This window comes from Macaca nemestrina, chromosome 3, assembly GCF_043159975.1.
Source record: "Macaca nemestrina isolate mMacNem1 chromosome 3, mMacNem.hap1, whole genome shotgun sequence".
NCBI classification, from domain to species: Eukaryota; Metazoa; Chordata; class Mammalia; order Primates; family Cercopithecidae; genus Macaca; species Macaca nemestrina.
In genome coordinates this window covers 98,848,916-98,869,114 of record NC_092127.1, presented here as the reverse complement: position 1 = coordinate 98,869,114, position 20,199 = coordinate 98,848,916, and the positions used below count along the sequence as shown (strand labels likewise).

The 20,199-nt window shown below is 34.1% G+C and overlaps 1 protein-coding gene across 27 annotated transcripts in view; it reads left to right on the top strand.

The window, feature by feature from the left end:
• LOC105479621 (coiled-coil serine rich protein 1) overlaps positions 1 to 20,199 on the top strand; it is a 1,449,255-nt gene that overhangs the window by 152,139 nt on the left and 1,276,917 nt on the right. For all 27 annotated transcript variants that reach the window (XM_071092580.1, XM_071092584.1, XM_011737666.3 and 24 more), the window contains exons 2-3: positions 13,442 to 14,806; positions 18,081 to 18,265. In XM_071092580.1, the coding sequence (XP_070948681.1) occupies positions 13,483 to 14,806; positions 18,081 to 18,265 (1,509 nt within the window). In that variant the 5' untranslated portion in view covers positions 13,442 to 13,482. The remainder of the gene's footprint in view (positions 1 to 13,441; positions 14,807 to 18,080; positions 18,266 to 20,199) is intronic.

The window sequence follows — 20,199 nt, the reverse complement described above, 5'->3', positions numbered from 1 at the left end:
ATAACTTGAAATTATTTCAATCTGACACTGTATTAGGGTGTTATATTATGTAAATATGTTAAGTATCAGACATGATACTTCCTAGGTTCTAAAACCTATATCCCTGTTTTAACTCATGAGTTACAAACCAAAATATTGGCCGGGCGCGGTGGCTCACGCCTGTAATCCCAGCACTTTGGGAGGCCGAGGCGGGTGGATCACGAGGTCAGGAGATCGAGACCATCCTGGCTAACACGGTGAAACCCTGTCTCTACTAAAAATACAAAAAATTAGCCGGGTGTGGTGGCGGGCACCTGTAGTCCCAGCTACTCGGGAGGCTGAGGCGGGAGAATGGCGTGAACCCGGGAGGCAGAGCTTGCAGTGAGCCGAGACTGCGCCACTGCACTCCAGCCTGGGTGACAGAGCGAGACTCCATCTCCAAACAAACAAACAAACAAACAAAAAAACACCAAAATATTAAATAATAGTAGAAATGTAAGAAAATAGGTATATGATTTGGTTAAGCCCATTGATTACATTAGCAATTATAGTAAAATAGGAAGGCAAACTTGTCATCACATTTCTAATTTTATCATATAAAAAATACACTGCATTCCTAGACATACTTTGACTCTACTATCATTTTGCTCTTTTTTTCCTCTCTTTTTTCTATAACACACTACATTTCTGTGTTAGTGGTAATAGCTTATAACACATTCTTTTTACCTTCATATCTATGGAATATTGAATCTAGTTTGTTGTTAACTTTGAACTAGAAAAGATGATATTCAGATATATGTTTATGAGTATGTATGTGTGTATGCATGTTTGTATGTGTACTAAATTTCACAGACTGCATGCATATGTTTTAATAAATCAGAGGGGCTCACATAATTCATCTAATCAGTTCTCTAATCTTAATAATAGAGAAATAGAACCCAAGATAAATTATATCGATAAATATATTGTGAAAGTGTTATTAATGAATGTGATCATTACATGTTGAGTTCAAAGACAGCTCTTTTAAAAAAGCCAAACTCAAGATTCTGTTTTTCACATGATTCTAACAGAATTAGTACACAATGCCAATACATGACTGAATGGAAATCAGCATATTCCTTAACATGCTGCAGTCAGCATTATATAGGAGACATCTATAACAGCATTTATAAAAAAACAAAAGCTGCAATTGTTTGTGGATATACTCATATTTTTTTTTCCTTTCACCAGACCATTGCTGACTTTCAGTTCTATTGATCTAACATTTGCGTTTGAACTGGAGCATGCATTGAAAATATTGGATTCCATACTACTGCCTATACTGATTTTTATTGTCAGGTGTCTGTATTACTGACTCTACATACCCAAAGAAATAATTATAAATGTCCAATGTAGCCACCTTTTAATTTATTATCCTAACATATATTCTGATTAGTACTTTAAAATTCTTTTTCTCAGACTTCGGAATTCATCCTATATTGATATAAGATAGTTTTTTCATTTTCTTATTTACATTTGCATCTATTACTATTAGCTGCTCTATGTAATATGTTTAATACAATAAAAATAAAGTGATGTTTACAATTTATAATCAGAATAAAATATGCTACTATCTTTATACACCTTTTATACTATTATGTTTTCTACAAAGCAGTACAGTTTTATTTTAGACATATGTTCATGATGTTGTTTCAAAAACAAAAAAGAAACTATTAGAAAAATGAATAATAAATTTGAATTGATATGTATGTGAATCTGAATCCCTTTAAAAATATAGATCCTATACATATTTATAAGAGAAAAACTTTAGAAACTGTTTTTTATTATTCTGTTGTTTCAAGCTTTCAAGCTGAATTGAGTTTTTCTTTGACCTGAAAGGCAATTTATTTTTAGTAGATACTAATTGTTTTAAAAAGATTTAATTTGTTAATGTTCTTTAGGGATTTTGTGATATTTTTAATAATTAAATGCCCAATAAGAGTTACAATAAAAAATTAACTTTACCATCAAAAAGGAAGATCTCCTGCACCCTCTGCTGCTATGTAAATGAAACTGCAGGTTATTTATTATAAACTTTTTTTTTTATTTTTAGTAAAGAGAGTAAAACATTTAAGGCAAATCCAGTCATTTTAATATACAGTAAACAAATGAACCATTATAGATGTCTCAAAAGAGCATGCATCTCAGATATATAGTTTACTTAAAAATAAGGAAAATATAAACTGACATCTAGTTAATTTACTAACTTTGAAAGGAAGATGTATAATGGCATCAATTTATTATTAATGAGAAAAAGTCATAATGCTGTCTACTTCTAAGTCATCATATTACTTAAATTTATTAACCCACATATAAAACTCTATTGCAGTTTATTGTTTGTAATATGGAATTATTAAACATTAAAAAGATTGTAAAAAACCTGGAGTGAATTATTTGTGTCTTATGGCTCACTGCCATTTTAGATGAATTACTGTGTTGTTAAAATAAATTGACTTTTTTTCTAGAAGGAAGGAAATAGCTTGCAATAGTGAAACCGGATAGAATCCGAGCTGTTAGAAGCGTTAATCCCAATTTATAAACAGATAACATTTGGATTGAAAATCATATAAAGTATAATTTTTACTATTAAAATGTAGTTTAATAGAAAAGACAAAGTCTTGCTGGGCATGGTGGCTCATGCCTGTAATCCCAGCTCTTAGGGAGGCAGAGGCAGGAGGATAGCTTGAGCCCAGGATTTCGAGACCTACCTGGGCAATATAGCAAGACCCTGTTCTCCATAAAAAGGAAAAAAAATACAAAGTCTTTATATTATTTTAAGGATTCTTAGCACTTCCATATGTTTTATTTATTTAAATATTGTATATTAAACTGTAAAACCTGAAGCAATTATTAAAACGCTAGGAATTGATGTTTGTATTTTGTCATACTTGGTAAAATTATTTTTAGAAAAGGCATTTTCTAATATGCCCAATCTTTTCCTTCCCAGTGGAAACCACTGTTAATAATTTTTGTGTTCAACCATTATGGAAAACAGTATGGTGATTCCGCAAGGATCTAGAACTAGATGTACCATATGACCCAGCCATCCCATTACTGGGTATATACCCAAAGGATTATAAATCATGCTGCTATAAAGACACATGCACACGTATGTTTATTGTGGCACTATTCACAATAGCAAAGACTTGGAATCAACCCAAATGTCCATCAGTGACAGACTGGATTAAGAAAATGTGGCACATATACACCGTGGAATACTATGCAGCCATGAAAAAGGATGAGTTTGTGTCCTTTGTAGGGACATGGATGCAGCTGGAAACCATCATTCTTAGCAAACTATCACAAGAACAGAAAACCAAACACCGCATGTTCTCACTCATAGGTGGGAACCGAACAATGAGATCACTTGGACTCGGGAAGGGGAACATCACACACCGGGGCCTATCATGGGGAGGGGGGAGTGGGGAGGGAATGCATTGGGAGTTATACCTGATGTAAATGACGAGTTGATGGGTGCTGACGAGTTGATGGTTGCAGCACACCAACATGGCACAAGTATACATATGTAACAAACCTGCACGTTATGCACATGTACCCTAGAACTCAAAGTATAATAATAATAAAATAATAATAATAATAATAATTTTTGTGTATCTTCCAAGTTGTTTTTAAGACATTTACATGCATATGTCTATATCCTTCCATATTTTGTAATTTTTAAATAGGCTATATATTTTGTACTCTCTTATTTTAATTTTTAAGTCTTACATATAAAAGTAATTCATGATTTCATTCTTATTGTTGAAGCATCATATTACACATAACACCATGTCCCCAATGACGACAACCTCAATTCAAAGGCCCTCTTTAAGGATAATCACTGTTAATGCTTTGAAGTACATCCTTCAAGATGTACACATATGATTCTGCAGAGTATTTAATATTATACATATTATTTGATAATAAATTTTAAATTGGCATAAAATGTATACTGAATAGTATGTCACTTACCAATTTGATTTTATTAACATAATGCCTTGGAAAATTTTCCTTTGTTTGTTCATATATTTGACCTTATATGTTTAGCTCTTGTATATAATGCTATAGAATAAATAGACAATTTTTGGAATTTTAAAAATTCTCCCATTAATGATCATTTATATTATTTTGTATTTTCACTACAGTAAGCCTGAATATCCCTGTACATGCTTCTTTGAGTAGACCTGTGAGTATTATTCTAGGGTAAATGCTGAGAAGTGGAATTATTTTTTCATTTTATACTTTGATAAATAATTTTAATTTTAAAATGACTTTAACAATTTGGATTTCTTTGTAAGTGTCCGTCCATATGTACTACTTCTTTCACCAAACCTGATATTATTAAATTTTAAAAAGTTATGGATGAAAAATATTGTATTTATTTCTGATTAATTATGGAGTTGATTATCTGCTCATATGTTGATTAGTGATTTATATTTCCTCTTCTGTAAATTTCCTGTTACTATTCTTTGCTCCCTTTTATTCTTTGTGTTTTCTTACCGGCTTATAGGAGTCCTTTCTATTTCCCCGATTACTAATGAGTTTGAGTATTTTAAAAATATATTCATTAGTGATTTGTGTTCCTTCTTTCAGGAATTACTTGTTCTTATTCTTTGCTCATTTATTTTTGCTTTTAGGTTCTTTTTCTTATTGATTTATAGTTCTTTATATATTCCAGATATTAATTATCTGACTGGCATAGGATACCAAAGACCAGCCCCTGTCTTAATGTATCAGTTTGTGCGCCAGAGCTTTCCCATGGGATCAGTCTGAAGCTAGTGTCCAGTTTTTGACCACATTTTGGCTTAGCTTCTTCTCCACTTATCCCCAGTGTCCCCATCTTATTAGCCTTTCTTTCTTTAATCAGCTTGACATGTTAGAACAAGAATTCTTTACTCAGGCTCTACTTCTAGGAAACCTATCCTGGATCTGTGATGACTTTTTTTTTAAATCAGTGTTTTAAAACCAAGCCAATTCGCCAATGGAAGATATAAAAAAATGCAACTGCTCTTTACTAATAAACATATACTTTCAGATGTGTGCTATCCTCTTTAAAGTTGTATATTTGTTGTACTGACATTGCCACTGCTCAACAAATTTATTCAGACTCCGAGAGAGTCTTTGAATGTTCATAATATTGTCAGTTCTTTGCTCCCTGTCTGAACTATTTTGTTTACAGTGAACAATTATTCAGTCATGTGCAGTCAAAGTGATCAATGTGTCAAATATTTTGGGTCAAAAGCAAGGAAGGTATGGCTAAATGAAATTATTTGTAACAGACAGGTTTAAAAATGTTTGTAATATTGGTTCCATCCCTATTTATTCAGTGATATAAGGTAGAGGTACTAATTCGAGCCTCATTAGCATGTGGATACTGCAGCCTCTGATGCTTTTTCCATACTTTTTGGGATTGGCTCAGAAAGTAACAGTACTAGTCTAGGAGTAGACAGAGTTAGAACTTACAGCAGAAAAGGTGGGGGAAAGTTATACGCTAAGGAAAACATCTTTGCTCTAAAACAGCGCAAACATGGTTAATTGATTATGATACATAAATTATTGCACGTCGGTCATGTACTAGACCCTGTTCTAAGTGCTTTATTGCATTAACTTTTTTGCTTTTCTGAAAAATTTTTCAAGGCAGATGCTACTGTGATCCGCAAGAAGCAGCTCAGGCTCAAGGAGGTTACGCCATTTATTTAAGTCACACTAAAGTCACACAGCTCTTAAATGTAGTGCTGAATTTAAACCCAGCTATTCTTGTATCAGAGTCTGAATTCTTAACAGTTATGCATTCACTGTGTCTAAACCTTAGTACATGCAACTGTAGGATTCTTTAAGCATAAATGTGCCTCTTATTATTTACTTAAGCCTGGGTCATATGCTTTTACACTTCTTTCTTCTTTTACCACTAACTTCTTTGTATGTCTGACCAGAGCCCATCTTTCTCTATTTCTCTTTTCTCTCTGTTTCTTCTGGTCATTAAAGAATCAAGATCATATCTGGCTGAGTATCAAGATTACATATATAAATGTGTAACTTATGTCTTTCTAAATATTTATCATCATCCCTTAATTAATCCAAATAATTCATCTGCTTTCCTAAATCCTGCTAGAATAATTTCTTTCTAATGTGTTCTTCTTTCCTTTTGTAGCTGTTCCCATTGTCATGCTACTTGCACACCACTCACCCTCTTTCTCTTTTTATCTGGAGGACTGATTTATACAAATCTAATCAGAGACAATCTATCTTTGCTTATATACCATGTTTTGTGTCAGTTCATTTTTAGGAGTGACCCAAAGACAGACATTTCTTATATAAGCAATTATTTGTTTTGGTTATTTTGTGTATTTGTTGAGAACAACTTAGTGTACGAATTCAATAAATTGTTAATTAAACATATGTAATCAATTACATGATTTCTGGCTTTTTCTACCTTAGGCTGACAATTTCATTCTCTTTTCTGTGACTGATCACCCACTTGGTCCCGATTAGCCATCCTTTTAACGTGTCTCATATTCTCCTCACTGACCTTACTGGCAGAAGTGGCCTTTGTCAGCGTTGTGGGAATCATTTAGCTGTTAAAAATGCCTCTGTTATTTTCCCATTTATTTAAGGGGAAACAGCAAAAACATTTTGGAAATGCATGTAGAGATAAACTGAAAAAGTGTTGAGATGTAGATAGCATGGTCTTTCTAGTAGAAAGAGCCTGGACTGCAAGAATCTTCACAAGTGCGAGCCCTGTTTATATCTGGGTTAAATGATATAATTAGGTAAGATTGGGAAGTTACTTCAAGCTGATATCCTACTTATTTTGGTAAAAATTGATCAATGTCCTTTGATATGTTTACATATTATTAATTTTCTGCCATCATTTTCTTAATGTTAAAATTATTACCTAGGAAATATTTGTTTCGTTCATGGATCTTCTTTTATTTTCACCAAGTATAATGGAAGATTTTCTTTTTAATATGGTCATTTAGGCTCTACCAGATTATTTTCTGAATGTTTTTCTGGGAAACAATAGAGCTGGGAACAGATTTAACTTACGCAGCATTCCCCTAAACATTTCAAATATTGATCATTTGTTTTCAAATGCCAATAAAAATATAAATTTAGGGAATTTGATTATAAGAGGTCAGAGTACTGATCTCACATTATATACATCTCTTCAATATTATTTTAGGTGATTTTTAATAGACTGGTTGTGACACACATTTTGTTAGGTAGATGATTTTCATAACTACTCTAAGAGCTGCACCACCATCTACCTCTTGCTTGAATATATTTCAACAGAAAAGGCAGAGCTGTATATCTACTCTGTGCCAAGCAGTGGGTTAGTGTCCTTGTGATGTAGTATCTTCTCATTCTTAAAATACTCTATAAAGTAATTATTATTGATGTTCCAGTTTATAGTATCAGTAAGTGGTAGTACTTGCATTTAAGTGCCAATTACACGTGTATGTAAGAGGTATATAAGAGAGACAAAGAATACTTAGGATTATCTCAGATATGAGACCAGGTGACATGTCATCATCTATGACTCATAATGAAAAAATATGAGGGGTGTACAAATTCTAGGAAAATATTTGAAAAGCAATGAGAAAGAAGAAAAGCGAAGGTAATTTTGCTTTCTTTTTACCTGTACAGACAGATAGACCTATTTAAGTATATGGTAGTCAGCTTCCAAGATGATACAGCTCTGAAACCCTGCAGGACTGTTTTATGCTGTTGGTTAATTTATGCGTTTGGAATCACAAAAGAAATAGTTTTTTTTTTTTTTTTTTTTTTTGAGACAGGGTCTTGTTCTGTCACCCAGGCTAGAGTGCAATGGTGCGATTGTGGTTTACTGCAGCCTTGACCTCCAAGGCTCAAGGGATCCTCCCACCTCAACCTTCCAGGTAGCTGGGACAACAGGTGTGTGCCACCATACCTAGTTAATTAATTTTTTTAAGAGATCGGCTCTCCCTATGTTGCTCAGGCTGGTCTCCAACCCCTGGGCTCAAGCTGTCCTCCTACTTCAGCCTCCTAAAGTGTTGGGATTGACAGGCATGAACCACTGCACCCAGACAGTAATTTTTAAAATGTCTTAATTATGTAATATATTTTACTTTTAGTCCAACTTTAAGTAGGTAACATATTAATGATCCATGTCCAAATTATGAATCATTTAACTAGAATTCATATCTTCTTCAACCATATCAAATAAGAAATTTGACTCTAAGTTTATTTAGAATAGATCCTCCTATAATGTGGTACTCTGTTAAGGGTAATGATTGTGTTTGCTAAGGTTGTAGAGGTCACTGAATAGAGTACTGTACCTTCTGGAAGCCTTTTGTTAAATCCTGGTGCTAAAGAACAAAAGTACTATTTCTTCAGGTTGCCATTGTAAATTTCTAAGCGATCAAACTGAGTTTTACTTCTAATAGGGCCCATATACATTTGTATAGTAGTGTTATCTTCAAGTTAATCTTACCTTTTGTTTATTTACATATCATTAAATTTATAATAAAAAACTTATGTAACAAATTTGTTTTATCAAAATAAAATAACGTTTATGGTAGTAAAGACCCCTAGATAATGGATGGGTCTAGTTCAACCTTCATATTTTTAAGACCTATTATTATGAAAGTGACTATGATTTCTGAATCGAGAAATATTAGATAAGAATTGAGAAAAGATGTTTATTTTATCCAATTTGGAAACTTATAAAAATGTATACAATGTTTGCTAAGGGATTAAAGGTAACTGTTATAAAAACATTGTAGTAAAAAGAAATAAAATTAGCAGTTATGATGTTGTTGCATTTATCTTTAGTGAATAATTGAAGTTGCTGTGATGACATATTATTTCATGAAACTTATTCAGCATTATGTTTTCATGTTTTCAACTGTTTATTAGCAAATTTCAGATTATTGAACTTTTAAAGTTTGGAAGCCTTTTAATAAATATGAATCTCTAAAAGTTGTAATTTAGCATAATTACCCTCAGGATTATAAGATTTATTCATGGCAGTGAGACAGAAAATATGTTTATGTAGGTTTGAAATCCTGAAGTGTTGAAGTTAAAACATAGAAATCTGTGTACTCTATAGGTACAAATTGCATATTTTCTCAGGCACTGGGTATCAAATTAAGGAGAAGTGGTTTTTGTCATTAAGACAAAATAGTAACTTGAGATAAATAAACAGATGCTTACTATGTAAGCTAATACTTGAGGAAATGTAAAGGAGGAGTACCATTTCCAGGATGGGAGACAGTGGGAATGGGTTGTCAGGTAGGGAAAGAGTGTCAGGGATGGCAACTTGGAAGGGGCAATGTTTTGGAAGTGGTTCACATATAGTTTGATTTAAATTCAAATTCATATGGAGAAAAGGGAACTCTTGCACACTGTTGGTGGGGATGTAAATTAGCACAGCCTCTGTGGAACACAGTATGGAGGTTCCTCCAAAACTAAAGTAGGAGGCTTTTGCCATGTTGGAGTTACAGGAAGGGCATCCCAAGCTGGTGGACCTAAATCTTCAAAGGTCTTGAAGGTGAAAGTGATCAGAAAATGGCAGTCATGACCAAGTGCAGTGGCTCATGCCTGGGCTCCCAACACTTTGGGACACCGAGGCAGGAGGATTGTTTGAGGCCAGGAGTTTGAGATCAGCCTGTGCAACATAGCAAGACTCTGTCTCTATGAAACTTTTTTTTAAAGTTAATTGGGCATGATGCTGTATGCCTGTAGTCCCAGCTACTTGGGAGGCTGAGGTAGAAGGATAGCTTGAGCACATGAATTTGAGGCTGCAGTTAGCTATGTTCTCTCCACTGCATTCTAGCCTGGGTGACAGAGCAAGACCTTGTCTCCAAAAACAAAACAAAACAAAAAAAACAAAACAAAACAAAAAACAAAGAAAGAAAGAAAAGGAAAAGGAAAGAAAGATAAGAAAATGACAGTCATCAGTGTAAATGGATCATGAAGTGTGAGGAGAAGAGTAATGAATCTGGAAATGTAGACAGCATCCAAGCCTTAAAGAGCTTTCCTAAAGAATATGGATAATCCTGATCTATAGTCTATTTTCTCCTTATTTAGCTGGGAAGCTCTCAAGGGAAATATGAGTTCATGTTAAAAATAAAAGACATGTGAAGGATATTTATCTCTAGTAGATTTGTATCTACTCCAGGTTATTCAATAATGTGCAGATACCTTTTGGTATCTATGATGTTTTTACTTAAAGAAATTAGGACAAACATATCACTGACTTTAATAGATTATTTGTGCCCAGTGAAAGTCTGGTGGTTTTCATTAAGTATTTAAGAGCAAGAGTGATTATAAAATTGTTTAAAAATTTTTTTTTCGTCAGTTAGATCCTTTGAATACTTGCTAAAGAGATATGGGACTGACTCTTTTACTTTTAATGCTGCTCCATATGCAGAAAATACTTCGAAAATGGCCAATAAATATTTAATATACATAAATTTTGAGTATTTCAGTAATGCTGGTTGATATCTTGACATTCAGGCATTGAAGGCTATAGGTTCACAACCAGCTGCAAATCATTATTGTTGATTATGTTCTAATTAGAGAAAAATTCTTCAATAGGCATTGAATGGAAATAAATGTTGCATGTAAGTGAAAAAAATCATGGCTGTGAATGATGTTAGTTGAAACATTTTAAAGAATATAGTCATGAAAACATGTATTATTCATTGTATACACTTTGGAAAATCTAAGCTGTGAGGAAAATCGCACATTTTTATTTGTGAACAATTTTAAGAGCTAAAATGTATGTTTATGTTTTAGGTTTTCTTCAAGCAAAGCCTTACAAGAATACTGAAATGTTTTGGGAGTCGTTCACATATAGTTTGATTTAAATTCAAATTCATATGGAGAAAAGGGAACTCTTGCACACTGTTGGTCGGGATGTAAATTAGCACAGCCTCTGTGGAACACAGTATGGAGGTTCCTCCAAAACTAAAGATAGAACTATCATATGATCCAGCAATCCTACTTCTGGGTATATAGCCAAACAATTGAAATCAGTATGTCAAAGAGATATCTGTACTCCTATGCTTATTGCATCATTATTCATGATAGCCAAGATATACAACAAACCTAAGTGTACATCTGTGGATGAATGGATTAAGAAAATGTGGTTTATATATATAATGAAATGCTATTCAGCCTAAAAAAGAAATTCTGTCACATGTCACAACATGGATAAACCTGGAGGACATTATGCTCAATGAAATAACCTAGACACAGACAGACAAATATTGCATGATCTCCCTTATATATGGAATCTAAATCATTAAACTCATAGAAGTAGAAAGTAGAATGGTTACCAGAGACCGGGATGGTAAGACCGGGGGCTGGGGTGTTGGGGCCAGGGGAATGGGGAAATAATGTTCAGAAGGTACAGAGTTTCAGTTAGACAGGAGAAATAAGTTTTAGAGATTGATTACACAGCATGGTGACTATAGTTAATAATAATGTACTGCATATTTCAAAATGGATAAAGGAGTACATTTTAAATGCTGTCAGTACAAAAAATGGTATGTATATGAGGTGATAGGTATGTTAATTTGCTTAATTATTTTATAATATAAACACATATCAAAAATCACATTATACCTCATAAGTATATACAATTGTCATCTGTGAATTAAAAATAAAATCAAGTTTTAAAATTAAAGTCATTGACTGTAGTGAAAAATCATCCACGAAAAATCTTATAATAATATGTCAGATTTTATGTTGTTTGGAGAAAAATATTAAATAGTTATGAATGAATATCTAAAAGCAAATATTCATCATTTTTCTCACATACTTTTTCAAGGAAATGAAAGTATTTTACTTGATCAATTCTCATATTTACAAGGATGATAAAATAGAGGATTTTAAATTTTGTATAGTATTAATTTTTAGTCAGGTAGTTTTGGTTGTAAAAACTAAGAAAATGAAACAGAGTCTGATTCAATTTACAAAGGGAGAGGGTGCATTACAGTTGAAGGATTAAGCAAAACTTATAAATAAAATAGCATCCAAATCAGGTACAGTTTAAAAATCAGTGAAAAATGGTGGTCACTAGAATAACAATATTTTCTGTACAAGTTTGAATCCCTGATGTAGAAACATAGCAGGGCCTTCATTCAGCAGTAGGAGCTCATGACTAATTAGTGAATGTAGTATGTACCATGCTGATTATAAGCTTACCCCGTAGTTAAATAAGGCTTGGTTTTTTATTCCTGTTTTGCCAAGTGTTGGCTGAATGACATTACACAAGTTGCTTTTCTGTTGTAAAATGTTCATAGTCTTATTACCTATTTCTAGAAATACAAGGTGTGAAAGAGATAATCTGTTGGGAAGTACCTGGTACGTCGAAGTTGATGAGTTGTAGCTGCCACCTCTCCTCACCCTTGTCCTTCTCCTCCTTTATCTTCTCCATTGATACCCTGAATATACTGACATTAATATGGTTCATAAATTTTCTATGCTTCTGATTCTCTCAGTATGTATTCTCACTTCTCTCAACGTTACCAACTGTCTTAGTTTTTATTCAAGCATTTTCTTCAACTGACACCTGTGGTTCTCTCATAAGTTTAACTTGTTTGTAACCCTACGTTATATCCTTGTGATTTAGTTTCTTCTTCCAATGGCCTGCTTATCTCTCAGCTTCCCAAATCAAACTTGTGGTGGGGTCGGGGGAGGGATGGCAATAAGAGAAATACCTATTGTAAATGACCAGTTAATGGGTGCAGCACACCAACATGGCACATGAATACATATGTAACAAACCTGCATGTTGTGCACATATACCCTAGAACTTAAAGTATAATTTAAAAAAGAGAGAGAGAAAAAAAAAGAGAGAAAAAAAAGTCTATAGCAATTGGTTTTTCTTTGAGTGCTGATGGTGGTGTCAGGCTATACCATTGTCTTGTTTATGATTCTGTTGAGCTCCCATCAGGACCTTGTTGAATCATGTGGTAAAAAATGAAAATACTTCTAGTGGTCTCTGACAAGACTCATGGTGGTGCATTTACCCAGACAGAAATTATTATGTCTGTCACGTGCCTACTGCATCTAAAAAAAAAACATAAAAAGTTAAGAATAAACAGTTTACTAAAATTATGGAACAGCTATAAGTAGTAAGTCTGGGTCTTAAATACCTGGTGTCTCCAAAGCCAACACTCTTGAATAAACTTTAAATATTTTTGTTAATCTTAAAATGTTTGCATCACTATAAAATATCAGTACAAGTTATTGGATCATTTTTACTACTTATAAATTCAAAAACGTTTATTAGGTATCAGATTTTTGTTATTGATTGTTTTAGTATAAACCGAATTCTATTTCGTGTCTTGAAAAACAGTATTTTGTTTTAAAATGTATTATTTGTACTTGAATTCTATTGACTTGTTCTTTTTGTTTTAACCTTTCTCAGGCTGCTAAGTTGGCTTTCACAGTGCAAGCCTTGGAGTCCCAATGGGGGACTCAGGATCAAGACGATCTACCCTGGTCTCCCGGTTGCCGATATTCAGAAGAAGTATTAGCAGAAGACATGATTCTCTTCCTTCTTCACCTTCTTCCAGTAATACAGTTGGTGTCCACAGTTCCTCTCCTTCCAGCACTAACTCAAGCTCAGGTAGCACAGGTAAACGGAGGAGCATATTCCGTACTCCTTCCATTAGCTTCCACCATAAGAAGGGGAGTGAGCCTAAGCAAGAACCTACCAACCAGAACCTTAGTATTTCAAATGGTGCTCAACCTGGTCACAGCAATATGCAGAAACTGAGTTTGGAAGAACATATTAAGACCAGGGGAAGACATTCTGTTGGTTTTAGTAGTTCACGAAATAAGAAGATAACAAGATCTTTGACAGAGGACTTTGAAAGGGAAAAAGAGCACTCAACTAACAAGAATGTCTTTATAAATTGTCTAAGTTCCGGCAAAAGTGAAGGGGATGATTCTGGTTTCACAGAAGACCAAACTCGCCGTTCTGTTAAGCAGTCAACAAGGAAGCTACTCCCTAAATCTTTTTCATCTCACTATAAATTTTCTAAGCCAGTTCTACAGAGCCAATCTATTTCACTGGTACAGCAGTCTGAATTCTCATTGGAAGTTACACAGTACCAAGAGAGAGAACCTGTGTTAGTAAGAGCTTCGCCATCCTGCTCTGTGGATGTAACGGAACGGGCAGGAAGCTCTTTACAATCTCCTTTGCTTTCTGCTGATCTTACCACAGCTCAGACACCTTCAGAATTTTTAGCCTTGACTGAAGATTCTGTGTCTGAAACAGATGCATTTTCTAAAAGTGGAAGCATGGCATCCCACTGTGACAACTTTGGCCACAATGATTCTACCTCTCAGATGTCTCTCAATCCTGCTGCTGTTACAAAGACAACAATAGAACTTATGGGAACTGTCCCCTGTGCAATTATGTCTCCCGGGAAATATAGGTTAGAGGGTCAATGTAGCACTGAATCTAATTCCTTACCAGAAACCTCTGCTGCTAATCAGAAGGAAGTGTTATTACAAATTGCTGAACTACCTGCTACAAGTGTGAGGCACTCAGAGAATAACCTACCAGCACATACTGAAAGAGAAGAAAATATAGGGTTACAAAATGGTGAAACAATGTTGGGGACAGACTCTCCAAGGAAACTTGGATTTTATGAGCAACATAAAGCAATAGCTGAACATGTTAAAGGGATCCATCCTATTTCAGATTCAAAGATAATACCTACTTCTGGTGATCATCATATTTTTAACAAAACGTCATATGGATATGAAGCAAATCCTGCCAAAGGTATGCTGATTTTCTTTGTGTAACAAATGATATGAATTGATTTTCATTGTACTTTATTCAGTTTTCTTATTCCATCTCATAAATGGAAACCACATTTTTCTTGTTTTTCACTTTCAAAATGGTTTCCTATTTATAATTTGTGTTAAATGTTTCCCCTGCTTGATTTTAAACTTACATCAATTGTATTAGGCTGAAAATGTAATTCAGCAATATTATTCATTTTTTCTTGGTTATGTTATCCATAACTAAGAAGCAGCCTCTTAGTTATGGTGCTTATTGGAGCACCTTCAGAAGAAAGTGAAAGGAAACTAATTCTGTTTGCAATGTGGATTTCTCCAAAGTAAGGACTGTCTTTTATAGAGTTTGTTATAGAGGCATTGGTATTTCTTATTTAGTGAAATTGATATATTCCAGCTAAAATCACTATAAAATTTGTATAATTTAACATTATTTCCTTTGTTAACTAAGCTTTCATTATTAAATAGGATCTGTGTTTCAATATAAATAATTCTTATCTCTAGATACAAAAACAGAATTGTAAGCTTAAAAATAACCTATCTTTGGAAGCTGGAGACAGGTTTCAACCCTGCCTCTGACATTAACTCTGCAATTTTGGACACCTTCTCTTTAGTTTAAAAAAAGTGGTAGTATATATGAATTACTCTAATATGGCTACAGAAAATTTTGTTTTTTTAACATGAAATTCAGTTCAAGATAATTATTGAAAAATACCACCTGCTGGGCTGTCTTAGACATATTTTAATTCCTTTTTCTCTGCTATCATTAATGCTACTACTACTACTACTACTAATTTCCCCAAATTTGGAGGTGATTATGTCCTAGATATTACTTTATATACATTAATTAAAATGATTGAAATTGCTACTATTATTATAAGCTATTTTGCAGGCAAGAAAATGGGAGCAAAGGTAAATTGTGTGTCGACAATCACAAAACTAGTAATTCAATTATTGGGATACAAATCCTATGAGGTAGGCTCCTATGTTTCCCATTTTACAAATGTGAGAACAGAGGCTAAAGAATCATACAGCTGGTAAGTAGTGCAGTCAAATTACAACTCTGAATCCAAAGCTCTGGCTCTCCATAACTATGCTTTACTACATGTCATTACTTAAAATATGAAATAAAATTTATATAACATAATGTCACAAGTAATAGGATTATATAGTTCATCCATAAACATGAAATTTTAAAGTTTTAAATACAAGACTTAATTTTCCAGCTGTCTTAATACTTTTCCCATTTGATACAAGATCACTTTTATGCACCTGACCATGTTTTGTCCATTTTTTGAACTTTGTATTCTTGTCTGTGGTCTTGGCTTTAGTCATATATGCGTAGCTTCTTTACCTGTAATACAATCATGAGAATATGATAATGATGATGATATTAATGATGGTTACCCTTTTGTACAATTAATATGTGCCCAAAAATGTACTAAGAAAATTGAATGCACTATTTTATATAGTCCTTATAAAAATTTTGCATGTCATATTAATAACTAAGATTTATAATAAGTTAAATAACTGTATAGGGTCACATTGTTAGCAAATGATGGACTTGATATTGAAAGTCAGGAAGTTTTTAAATTATATCAAAAAGGGATAGAAATGTAATTATCCTGACATATCTAATTCTTATTTAGTAATGATGACTTTCCTCAAAGCCTAATTGAATACTGTGTATGTTTCTCTCTCTGGAAATTAAAGAATGACCAATTATCTTGGAGACTATTAATATGTTGATTCAGATCCTAATTGTAACAGAATAACACATTAATTTTGCTGATTTGATAATGTGTTGGCTATTCTTGAATAAATAGGCTGGTAATGTCAACAAAGACAGTATACTATCCTTTAGTTTGTGAAAATATTTGTGTTCTATTTGTAAGGATTTTATAATTTTGAAGTTTAAAGTTTTAAAAACAGCTAAGTAAATGCATTTTATCCAATAAACATTTGCTGTAGACACTAACCTTCATAATGCTAAATTTAGTTTGTACTTTGTATGAAACATTTAAGCCAGTACTTGATACACATCTAAGTGTATTAGGTGTACAATCATATCAGAACTAACAATAAAATGTTGAGTTATCTGACAATTTAACTTGTATTCATTGGCTTAAAAAGTTATTTTAAAAGAACTGCTATGTATTGGACTAATAGATTCTGGACAGTCTTTAAACTAGTAGATGAGGCTAATTAGAACAATTTATTCATTTACTCATTCATTCATTCAGCAAATATTTATGGTTTTAACACTATATTGGGCAGTAGGTATGTAGCAGTACACAAAATAGGCCTAGATCCCTGCCTTCCTGAGGCTTACTTTCTACCGGGGATACTCAGTTAACACGCTATTTATATCAGATGGTGATAACTGCTGAGGGTAAGTTTAAAGCAGAATAAAGGCTTAGGAAGCAGAGGTGGGATTGCAGTTTGCATTTTTAAATGTGAGTGGGATGATACCCAAGGTAACATATTGGTAAAGGTTGGAAGGAACTTAAAGAATATGTCATATAGATATTTGAGAGAAATATTATTAGTGCAAGGTTGTGGGTCAAAGGCTGTGTGGGGCTGGAGCATGCTGGTGATGTACCAGAGCAGCAGGTGTCCAGTGTAGCAGGAGCAGAGTGATGGAGGGGAGAGCAGGACATGAGGTTACAGAGGTGAGCAGGTGAACAGGGTGCCCCTCCTGTCCCTGGTTTGTGGACAGAAAGAGCAGTCATATAGGTCGTATTATGAAGAATATGTTATGCCATTTGGAAAACATCACCTTTTATCTAGAAGAGTGGTGGTGATGGCTCTCATTTATGTTTTAAGTGTATGATTTTGGCTACCATGTGGAATGTAGTTTGTGTTGGGGGTGGAGAGGCAGATGGGAGTAGGCAGAGGCAGGAGAATTGTAGCAAATATTGCAGTAACCAAACAAGCATAGATTGGATTTGGTCCAGGGTCTTAGAAAGAGAGGTAGAAGGAATCAGATTCTGTATACAGTTTGAAGGAAATAAGGACAGGGTTTGTTTATGTGATTAATGTGAGCTATGAAGCAACCAAGGATGACTCCAAAAGTTTTGGGCTTCAAAGAGATAACATGATTAAGTGAACTAAACTGATGCTATATATGTAAAAGTTTTCTCATGATAGAGAAGCTGTGAATAACACTAAGAGTTTTCCGCGATCTCTCAGTGGGACATTTGTAAAAAGTACATTTAAATATTTACTTTCATTTTTATTTATTTTCCTTTCCATAGTTCTTGCCAGTAGTCTCAGTCCATTTCGTGAAGGAAGATTTATAGAGAGGAGACTGCGATCCTCGTCAGAAGGCACTGCAGGGAGTAGCAGAATGATTTTGAAACCAAAAGATGGAAATATAGAAGAAGTTAATAGTTTAAGAAAGCAAAGAGCAGGTTCTTCATCTTCAAAAATGAACAGTTTGGTAAGTATATACATACGTCTGTCTCTAATAGAATAATACTGTCTGTATCTGGTATGTTCATGCCTCTTGCAGAATGAACACAGACTACAGGATAAACACCTCATATTTGAAGGGAAAATTTGTTTCCATAGTTGACATTACAAGTCAGAGAAACAAATTTTTCGTCTAGGTCAGGATGGAGTTCACCATGACAGCTGTCTTTAGTTCCTGTCTTCCTTGCTTCCATGGAAAGTTTGACATTCTTTATTCTAGAACAAGACCCTTGAATACAGAAACTAGGAAAAATGCTGAACATGAGGATCTCCTTTGACACCATTATTTCGCATCCTCTCTCCACCATATAGCCCTCTAGAAAATACCCTTTTGTAAATCACACTGACTCCGGTACCACTCTTAGTCCCTAGTAGACCCTAACCTCACTGTCCTCCTGCAGTGCCCTTCCACAAAGGGTGAGGAGTTGGTGTGAAGCTTATGAGGACCAATGTGAAATGCCCATCCAATGCTTGCATACATTGGAGGTAATCAAGATACCCTATTCCTGGTCCAAATTGTAGAACCTGCTTTTAGTATGAGGGTGGAGGTGGGGTGTATAGGGAGAGGCATGGTCTGAGTTTTTATGTGTGAACTAGGGTGTCACAGAGGCATTAGTATGAAGCTCCCTCATAGTATGAGACAGACTCAGGGATGGGAAGAGATGAGGGGTGAACTGCAGCTTTGGGTCCATTTGGCCTCAAGTTTCACAAGTATTAGAGTGTGATTGCCTTTTGGAGATCGCTTTGCTCACCTTCTCACAGATGTGTCCTTTTTCAGCAGAGTATTTAACATCTATTGTCTAAAATGTTCCTTTAAAATAATCTTTCTACCTACCTATCCATGTATATATGTGAAAAATCCTCAAAAATTAATCACTTATGATATCTCTATTATTTTATGTAATTGGGTTTCAAATGAAAATATTAGGTAATTGAGATCTGATAATTATTTTGTGAAGAAACCTTAAGTTAGTAAGGTAACATTGTGTGATAGCAAAATCACTGTGCTTGATGTTAGAGGTTTTAATCATTTTTTTCTGGTGTGGCCATTTCTTAATCCTGGGCAAATTTGTAACCACAAAATAGCAAATGATAATAGGCATCTTGTTTCCATTACACTAAAAAATGACTATGTGAGTGTGTGTTTACATTTTTACATATGGAAATATATATTTCATGCTTCATTTTGTTCTTTTGTGCATTGGCTGTTGTATTATTATTGTTGCAATGGATATTTTTGATCTAAGTATGAAAATTTGTTAAAAAAGATTTCCAGTTGATGCACCATTAAAAGTTAGGACTAATGAAGTATTACAAAACATTTATCATCACAACATTTTCACTATTTCTTCATGGAGAGGTATTTATATTAATAGGGGTACACTATTCAACTTTGAAAGTTGTGCCTTTTACATATTCTCTCCTATCTCATGTGTTTTTCATACTGCATTTAATTTAAATAATTCTAGTTTGAGACCAGCCTAGGCAAAGTATCGAGAACTCGTCTCTAAAAAAAAATTTAATAATTAGCTAGAAGTGGTGGCTTACACCTGTAGTCCCAGCTACTCAGAAGGCTGATGTGGGAGGATCACTTGGGTCCAGGAGTTGGAGGCTGCAGTGAGTTATTGCGACCCCGCACTTCAGCCTGGGCAACAGAGTGAGACCTGGTCTCAATAAAATAAATAAATACATACATACATAAATAAATAAAATGTAAAAAGTGCTTATAATATCACAAAGTCACTCTTCTCAGGTTTAGGTTTTTGTTTTGTTTTGTTTTGTTTTTTTTTTTTGAGACAGAGTCTTGCTCTGTCGCCCAGGCTGGTGTGCACTGGCACGATCTTGGTTCACTGCAACCTCCACTGCCCAGGTTCAAGCAATTCTCCTGCCTCAGCCTCCTGA